This window comes from Amaranthus tricolor, chromosome 13 (genome assembly GCF_026212465.1).
Source record: "Amaranthus tricolor cultivar Red isolate AtriRed21 chromosome 13, ASM2621246v1, whole genome shotgun sequence".
NCBI lineage: Eukaryota > Viridiplantae > Streptophyta > Magnoliopsida > Caryophyllales > Amaranthaceae > Amaranthus > Amaranthus tricolor.
In genome coordinates, this window is record NC_080059.1 from 15,722,084 (window position 1) to 15,731,793 (window position 9,710).

Below are 9,710 nucleotides of genomic sequence, written 5' to 3' on the forward strand. Positions count from 1 at the left end.
TTGGGTCAATCCGAACCTACCCGAAACCCAGAGTGATCCGACCTGAAACTGACCTGATCCGAAACTGACCCGACCCGAAAATAACCCGACCGAAATTGATCCGACCCAAAACCCGACCGACCGACCGTTTTCCCATATCTAAGTGTGACTCAATATCAACTCTTTACCATATTAAAAAATAAAATCAAATAAAAAACATTTACTGGTAATAATATCTCAACCACACAAAAAGACAACCCAAAAGATAGGGATCGTCAGATCAATAAATTTGACCGTTAGACACGCTCTCCTCCTTTTAAATTGGTCTAGCCGCCCGTTGTCACTGTATACCATCATTTTCACACATCATCAACCCACAAACAAGAACCCTAAAATCAGAATCGGTAGCATTCCTTGACCAAAAATCTCAAGAATTTCTAAGGTATTTTCTATTATTCTTTGTTTTCTGTCATATCAGCTTTTCAATTTCTTGTTTATTCATCTCTAAATCTGTAATTTTTTTCCATGTTTGTGCTTCTTTGACTTTGCAGTATGAAAACTGATAAAAAACCACCGCTTGCGAAATCTCCGATGAGGATTCGTGGGCGTCGATCAGTTCTAAAACCATCTAACACAAATACACCTTTTCGTACACCAGGTATTTTTCTAATCGACACAGTTAATGAGTTTGTTTTTTGTATTACATTTTTATTTCTGGGTTGATGCTGCTGCTTATTTTTCCAATTAATTCACAAAAGCTTTTTTTATTTATAAATTTTATGAAAAATTTCCATTAGAAATCCTAAATAGCCTTATAATTCCTTTTGCTGTTTTTTATCTGGGATTGTCAAATGATTCAAGAGATTCTGTTGCTCACTTTTTCTCTTTGGTGTTTATGGGTACTAATAATTTCTTCCATTTACTAGAAGTTTTATGAAAATTTTTAAATAATAATCTGAAATACCGGTATTTCTTTGGAATTTGTTCGTTTTAGGTTCTTCTGGATAAGATTTTTCTGGGTTTTGGGTTTTTGTCAGTCAGAAATTCTTCTATAATCGTAACATTCAGTACTTTGAAAATTGGGTTCAATTATGTTCCTTTGATGAATTGGAATGAACTGAAAAAAATTGTAGATTTCTCGTTACGTAAGTTATTTATGTCAAGAAATCAACTCAACTAAAATGGTTAAGGTCCAGATATGTTATATACTCTAACACACCTCTTGACACCCGAGAAGAACCTTTGAGCTAGAACAGAAAATGCAACACAAGCTCATACCTGCCGCTTAACATTCCACTTCCGCTTTTAAATAATGGATAGTTGAGATTCGAACCAGTGATTTATTGTTATGCTAACTTTTGTCATTGGATCCAACTTAACCTTAGTTAAAAGTTTTCTATTGGGCTAATTGGAAATAAGCTTTAGAAGTCCAAACCTATTTGGGAGTGACTAATTGGAAACAACCTGGCCACATAAAATTCATTTGAAATTAGAAAATTTAATTTTTTTATTCAAATTTATAAATTGTAAATGACACTATATATTTGGAATTTGCAAATTTTGTTGCTTAACCAATTTTATATTATTATTAAAATTTTATGGTCAATTCCACATTTTTAAATTTAAGATTTGCTAAACATAGTATTTGAGTCAATTCAATATTTGAAAATGAATTTTACGTTGCCTAACATACCATTAGATTATTTATCGTCGTAATAGTGTTTTGTCAATCACAAATGAAGCAATAAAATCAAACTTGTATTATTTATAAAGTTTACTGTAGTAGCTTTTTGACAATTAATTCATATTGCAGTGTTATCCACCAAATTCCAAATGAAAGAATCAGAAAACAGGCCGGAATTCGCAAAAGTTTCATGTGAATTAAGGGCTTTACAAAAAATGGTGCAAATGGAATTAGGAGCAATCAATTCTGAAAACAATGTGTATTCCAGTTATCCAACTATTGGTGGTAGTAATTTGTTTGAAAGGGGTAGATTTTACGATGTTTATTCCGAGAAAAGGAATGAAAGATTAAGAATGAAAAAACAGAACGAAACAGTTGAAGAGGAGTCAAAAAGTGCATACAATTTAGGCGTTAAAGCTGATTCAACTAAGAAAAAAGAATCAAAGAAAAAATGCGAGTCTTTGAAGAAGACAATGATGGCTGCTGCAACCTATTCGGTTGATCGTAGCCAACATCCGAGGTACGCGCTGAGGAGCACCACTAAGAAGCCACCATTGCCGTCGATGTCCATGGATGTTGATGAGAAGTTAACTACCAAAAGGACTATTAGTACAAGAAGCAGGAAAAAGTGAATTTATGTTTGGCTAAATGTTGCAATGGTTTTCTTTGTTTTAGTCCATCTATTGTGGACATTGTAGCAAACTTTTCTTTTTAGTTCATTCATCGCTGACATTATGAAAACGATTATTTTCAATATTTGAGTTCTTTATTTTAATTATTTGTATTCATATAAGTTATATCAATTGTGGACATTAAAAGCTTCTCGATTTTTTTTGTATTGTACTATTATGTAAGTAGAAAATTGAATGTTTTATAAGGGATTTGATCTCTATACTGGACTTACTGTAGTCAGTTGAAATATGCAAATGGGTTTTATAGCAATAATTATTTAGAATTATTTGTATTATAAGTCGATAAAATATATAAAGGTTGAATTATTTAGAAATAATCTATTGAAGAGATTATTCACATCAAATGGGCAATAGATTGGATTATTCAGGACAATTATTTCTAATGTAATTTATGTCATGTTTAGTTTAGAATATTTTACAGATTATTGTTGATTAAAATTAATTTTTACCGATCCAAAATTAATTTTTACTAATTTGAATAGATTTTACTGATTGTAATTAATTTTTAATTAAAATTAAGTTGTACTTAATGAAATTGATATCTAATTATTTGTACTGATTTTTTTATTATTAAAAGTTTAAAACTATTTTTTACTGATTACCTACTTTTTTAAAGTACTCTAAATAGAGGTCTTAGTGTAATTTTGTGTTATTTTAATAGAAAATTTTTAATAAATTTAATAGTTATGTTATTTAATTTCAATCATTTAATTTTGTTCACAAAGTTTATTCACAAAGTAATGAAAATTTTTGAAAAAAAAACTTTGTATGATTAAAGTTGATTACCAAGCTATAGTAAAAATTAAAAAAAAAAATAAAAAAAGAGGTTGATTAGCTTTCAATAAAATTTTTTATTTTTATTAGAATGACCGTTATCATTACAAAAGAATTTGTTTGGTTTGATACAAATTGCAACTTGATGAAATTACTAAAAACGGGTACTTTCAACTTTCGGTGGAATGATTAACCTGATGAAATTTGCCTAGCATTAGCATTAAATGATGTTAATTTGTACTACATTAATGATATTAATCTGCACTTGAACTAACTATTTGAATTTTTTTATTTTATATTTATTTGACAACATAGAATTTATTTGAAAATAGAAAATTTAATTTTGGTATTTAAATTCAAAAATTGTAAATGACACCTATATACTTGAAATTTTCAAATTTTAATATTTGGCTCATTTTTACTTTGTTATTGAAATTTTATGGAATTAATCCAACTCTATATTTCCAAATTAAAAATTTACCAAACATAATATTTAAACCCGTTCAATATTTGAAAATGAATTTCAATTTGCCAAAAATGCCATAAAGAAATCGTGTTTGCATCTTTGTGATAGCTTTCTCATAGACAGTGTCGGCAAGTCCAAGAGACTTTTCAAGTTTAAACAATATACTACTGGTATCTAATTGGGTGTTTGAATTGGTCTAGGATGAGTAAAAATCAGCTCGGATGATGTATAAGTCAGTTTTAAATCGGTTAATAATATTCTCACTCAGTTCACCTTTGGTTCAGTTCAAGTCATATTCGGTTCAGATAATATGAAGTTAAAATAAAGTCATGTTGATATCAGACTATCGGTTTAGGATCAGTTAAGCAATCATTAATCATGAAACGAGTTCAACTAAAATTCGGATAGGCGACTGAGTTGAATCGAGAATATTACAGGTTAGATTTGTTTTAGGTTAGTTGATCTTTGGTAATGGGACAATTTCAATTTGGATACAATTCAATTACAAGATAAACTCGATTTGGAAGAAATTGGTTATGATTCATAAGATTATTGATTCTGGTTAATTTAATGGTTATAAACGTCTATCTTTGACTTTTGTGGTTGTGCAACTGATCATGCGTCATTAGATTGGGTGATGGTTGGAGTAACTTAAATCATTTCATTATTAGCAAGTAACAAAAACATTTTTTATTTTAGGGTTAGGTTTAGTTGTTAATAGGTTTAAGGAGTGGATTTGAATTGGTCATAAACTTTGTAACTGAATTTTAAGGCATCAAATTAGTGGATATAAATATTACTCTTTATAGCAGGTACTAGATAAAGTGTAGAAAATCTTAGTTAATTACGGTAATTTGTAAATCACTATAAAAAGATTTTAAAAAAATTAATAAAATAATTAAAACTTAAAAAAAAGGAAAACAAAATCATTAAAGTCATAAACCTATAAATACTTTCCTCCTACAAGTGAGTAATCACCATTATTTACCTAGCAAACTTCAGATAAGTGAGTAATCCACACATAATGAATACTTTTATTTTTTAAGTATCTAGATTAACAAACCCCATATCCTATTTATAAATGCTTTTGATCGTGATTGTGGCAAGTACGATCATAGTGATGTGGTTATTGTGTAGTCAAACATTAGCCGTATCCATTACACTGCGTTGAAACATTATTATTTTACATATTTAAATATTAGTTTTATAGGTTTGAAAAGATTTACAATTTTATCGACATGATGTTTTTCTACGGTGATTCAACTGATAAAAAAGTTCGTGGCTGTAGAGGTGTTGCAGATTGGTGTTTTGTACTAGGTGGTTGTTGGTGAGGTGTGTTTTGCTCTTTTTGTTGGTCTTTTTAGGTTTTAGGTTTGAATATTTTTTGCATGTAGCTTGCTTTTAGGTGTTTTTTGAACCTCCGAACATAGTCCGCTACTATGCTGTTTGGGAGGCCTGGTATAGTTTCGGGCATTGTTCCGATGGCTTTTTCCCCTCCTCAGAGTTTTTTATGTCGGCGATCTTGGTCTCTTCTATGTTAATGTTTTTTTATTCTTTAATCTATACATTGTGAATTTCAAAAAAAAAAAAAAAACAAATCCCACATCAATGATTGCTTAATCGGTTTTAATTCTACTGCACCATCTTTTTTGCATATTTCAAATTCTATTCATCATCATCATACTTAGTATATTCGACTCATAAAGATATGAGCAAAGTCTAGGGAGAGAAGGGAGAAGGTAATTCATAAGTGACCTTTCACAATAATTAACAAGTAAATATAAATAAGAATACTAAGCATATAAAGAAAAGTGAGAACTAACTAAAACGAGTCAAAGAGTGTTATATGAGTAGCAAGGAACAAGAGCAAAAGCTAAGGGGGAACTATAAGTAATCTAGGCATGAATAAGACGCCTTCAACTATCCCTATTTCTTGTCAGGTCCTATGAGAGTGCCATAAATGCTTTTTTGATCGTGATTGTGGCAAGTTAAGGTCATAGTGACGTGACTATATCTCTTAACTGGGTTGAACATTAATGTTTTACATCTTTAAATATTAGTTTTATAAATTTAAAAAGATTTACAACTTAATCGATACAACGCTTTTCCACGATGATTTAACTGGTTAAACAAAATACTTTTAGTAGTCTAGAAAAATAGGAGTATTTCATTTAACTTTTGGGGGCAATCGAATTTTTAAAGTAAATAGCATCTCATCTTTTTTTTCTCTAAAAAAAAACCCTAGCCTCTATTGTCCATTTTAGGGCTACTGTCAATCTTATGGTTAATGTTAAGCCTCTAATCTCTTTATTTTTGCGTATTTATTTTTAGTTAAAAATAAAATATATTCTCTTTATATTATAGGGTTATTCTATCTATTTGTTGGATTCGATTTACCATACATTGGGTTTTAAATTCTCTCATGGTGAGAGTTTCAAGTCTTGTTATCAATTTGATAGTAATAATATATATGACGTCATCACATGTGTCAATTATATTATACAGTCAATCGTATCAAACTTATCATTATTTCAAAGGCACTCTAGGTCTGAAGACCTCCTTGGAGGAGGCTGTATCAAACAGCAATATGATAGAGGGAAGACTTAGATCTCCTTTTTAATGACCATGACTTTTTCTATACAGAAACTTGTTTCATTAAAACTATTATGTATTTAATTGATTGTTATTTTGTTCAAAATGTCGAATGACATTTTTATAACTGAATTATCAGGTTCTTTTCAAAAAAAAGAAAATTCCTAAAGTTAATGACAAGCCGGTACAAAAATAGATGGCATAGAAAATTTTCAACATGTAACTAGACTAAGCCAGGTAATATGAAATTTCTATCTATGTTGTCAAACCTTGTTTTTAATCAGTAGTGATCAGTCATCAAACTTTTGTTTTATGCTCAGGCCGATGAGTGAACTCAAAATCGATGTGCACAAATGCTCGCTCTACATCACGGAGCTGCTCGAGTTTCTCTTGGAGTGTCTCGCCAATGTTATGTGCTATGTTCAGAGGCATATCTTCAGGCAACACAATGTCTACCTCGGCAAAGTAGTGGGAACCAAAGGTGTACGCCCGGACAGTGTCAATGTGCTTTATCTCTTCATGATGATTCCATACAAGATAAGTTAGCTTCGCTAAGAACTCTGGTGGTGCAGTCCTTCCAATAAGTGACCAAACATTCTCAATCACAGTTTTTGCCCAGGTACTTATTGTGTACAAAGCAATCTGTAGCAGAGTTGCATAATGGCAGTAAATCAGTTTTCAGTCACCAAAAACTATTAGGTGACTCCTACAAATAATTTCACTTAGGCATAGTTGGTAGGATCGCTAGATCGGATATAAGCAACCATACCCTAGGCAATAAGAAGTGCATACGATTTCATGCCTCATTTCACTATAGTCTGTTATAATCGAAAACCAAATCACTAAATCTTTGGCTTACTGTGAGGATTGAAATAAATCAATATTTACGATACATGAAAGTAGCATCAAAACCAAGTATATTGCAAAATAAGACCAAGTTAGTAGAGGAATTGAAGAAAACTTACAATCATGGCACCAGTTGCATCAATCCACCAGTAGAATCGAACAGCAAGAACAGCAGTTGCCAGACCAATAGAGTTTGTAATAACATCAAAGAAGTGATCTTGTGCATATGCTCTAACTATCTCATTTTCAAATCGCCGACAATAGATCATTAGAAAGAACTTCACTGCTGTGACCGACACCATAATCCCGATCATCCACAGTTCTTGTTTGTGATTCATTTTAGGCCCCGTCTGCAGTATTAACAAACAAATGAACCAGTATATTGCTATGAATATCTACAGAATCATGTAAATTTAGTACTATGGTCTATGCCTGGTAGTAAGAAAGCTTCATTTAAGAAAGTTTGTATATCAGTAAATTCACTGTACCTTAGTTACAAGGTCCCGACCTGACTCCAGTAGTATTTGTATTCCGAGCGTAGCCATCACTGATGCAAACACTATAATACCCTACATCATCCAAAACAAAATCTATCATATGTAACAAATTCCAAAAACCCTCCGGAAACAAGATGACTAGCTTTAAAATATATTCTTATATAGGGTTAGTAAGAGGATCCCTAGCCTCTAGACAAGCACTTCACCAACTGGTTGGTTGGTTGCTTAATTATACAATCGGTATTGGCCAGACTCTTCACTTTACCTAAAATACACGTGTTCGACTCTTATTTTTCAAACATGTGTAATCATTTTGGTTCAAAATACGGAGAATTTGTTTTTATAAATAGGCAAGTAAAATAATTTGGACACATGTTTATGAAACGGACATGGGTATGCAAGTCCTAGTAGCATAGATGACAGCCAAGCATCTAATGTTCACCAAGGGTAACTAAGTAAAGCATATAAATTAGGCAATCAATCTTATGCACAAACTAACACACAGGAAATGTTGAATGCATTTGTTACCGGTACTCTTCATTTTACCTAAAGTATTATTTGTTTGGGACAAAAAATATTGTATTTTTCACAATTTAGCTGAGTTGGACACTTAAACACATACTATGAGTTCCTGAGTCGGGGCTACAAAGATGAATGATACTGGAACAATACTCTATGAATTCAATAGATGATTAAAGTTAAATTATTATAGTAAAAAAAAATAAATAAATAAAGTAGGAGGTTGAAGGGCAGCATACCACAGGTTGCATCCTTTTTTTTCCAATAGGATATGTAAATTGATTTGGTTTTCTCATAGCATGAGAAGTAAACCAAAGAATAAATCCAGATAAAAGATCAAGAAGTGAATCCAGTGTGGAGGCAATCACTGCTAACGATCTGCTTTCTATGGAAGCATATATCTTTGCTAAAAAAAGAACAACATTTGCTACATTTGATATTGTTATTGCTAACCTCTCACTCTTTGCAAGTTGCTTCATCTCATCCTGAACACAACAAAAACATATATAGGTCATTTATAATAATATGTACAACAAACATATTAACAGTTGAAAAAGTACATTGACATTGGTGTTTTAAGAAGTGCTGCAACTAAAAAGAATCGGAAGAAAGTGTGCACAAAGTAGAGAAAAGTAAAAGTATGAGCTAACCTCTGTGAGACTTCCAGGAAAGAAACCGGTTTCAGTGATGGTTTCCATCTCATTGTATCCTTCGAATAGTCTCTCCTGTTTCTTGTAATATTCGGCAACCTTACCTTGTTTCCCTGCCAAAATGTAAGACAAACTATATTGAACAACAAAATTGATGAATGGAAAAGTAAGAAGGGTGAATAAGTGTCACACACTTCACTATTCTCCTTATGCACTGCAAATTAAGCAAATCATGAATTCAAAATGTTGATTCATAGCTTTGAACATATTTGTAACTCAACTAATACCATATACTAAAGGAGTACATTATTTCTGCACCATGATCATTCTCACACAACCATAAAAAAGTTCAATTTGCACTATTGTAAAAAAGTGGATCATACAATCCCATTTACATCATGTCTAAAATAAACGGAATTCTTTTTTATTTCTCTTTGGATTACAGGTTAAGTTGAAGAAAGTTAATGGAAGAAAAGGCTAGAAGAAAATCAAACCTATGACCTTGTCTGAAAAACGAGATACTAACTTCATGAACTTTTGAGTAATTCCTCTTTGTCCTACTCACAATGACTGACTGTTGTCGCTCTCTGAATATTGTTGCTCTATTTACCTCCTTATCGATCTTCTTCTTATATAGATTGAAATAAGGGAGAGTACGTAAACAATATTTTTGTTTGATAAATATATGAAGCGCTTTTTACGGTAAAATCATATAGAAATGCCAAAATAATAAGTAGAGAAAAATTTTCTTGACACTAAGGTTCATACAACCTACTTCAATTCCTAACTTAATAATTACTCTCTTTTGTTCTTATGGATTTCTTTTTGATAAATTATCGTGAATAATACGACATTTTATTGATTTCCCTACAATAATATGGACTTTTGATTAACCCTATATAATGCTTACGCATTTCCCTCTGGCATTATTAACCTGTTGTAATCAATTCCCCACCCCAGCCCCCATCCCCTGCCCAACCCTTATTCCCCACCACTGCCACCATACCCCAC

General features: G+C 31.5%; 2 protein-coding genes across 2 annotated transcripts in view; one reads left to right on the plus strand and one right to left on the minus strand.

The window, feature by feature from the left end:
* Window positions 1-288: 288 nt before the first annotated feature.
* Window positions 289-2,555, plus strand: LOC130797414 (uncharacterized). Its single transcript, XM_057659974.1, has 3 exons — window positions 289-421; window positions 531-637; window positions 1,793-2,555. Exons 2-3 carry the CDS (start codon window positions 532-534, stop codon window positions 2,293-2,295), a joined length of 609 nt encoding a protein of 202 aa, XP_057515957.1. The 5' UTR covers window positions 289-421; window position 531; the 3' UTR covers window positions 2,296-2,555.
* Window positions 2,556-6,245: 3,690 nt separating this feature from the next.
* The window catches only part of LOC130797415 (metal tolerance protein 10-like), a 5,219-nt gene continuing 1,754 nt past the window's right edge, over window positions 6,246-9,710 (minus strand). The window contains exons 2-6 of the mRNA XM_057659975.1: window positions 8,700-8,812; window positions 8,289-8,534; window positions 7,522-7,602; window positions 7,153-7,383; window positions 6,246-6,829 (exon numbers count right to left, since the gene is read on the minus strand). Coding sequence (XP_057515958.1) covers window positions 6,485-6,829; window positions 7,153-7,383; window positions 7,522-7,602; window positions 8,289-8,534; window positions 8,700-8,812 — 1,016 coding nt within the window. The 3' untranslated portion in view covers window positions 6,246-6,484. The remainder of the gene's footprint in view (window positions 6,830-7,152; window positions 7,384-7,521; window positions 7,603-8,288; window positions 8,535-8,699; window positions 8,813-9,710) is intronic.

Coding starts and splice junctions, on each gene's coding strand:
- LOC130797414 (XM_057659974.1), top strand. CDS start 532: ATGAAAACTGATAAAAAACCACCGCTTGCGAAATCTCCGATGAGGATT. Junction 638..1,792: donor TACACCTTTTCGTACACCAG/GTATTTTTCTAA, acceptor TTCATATTGCAG/TGTTATCCACCAAATTCCAA.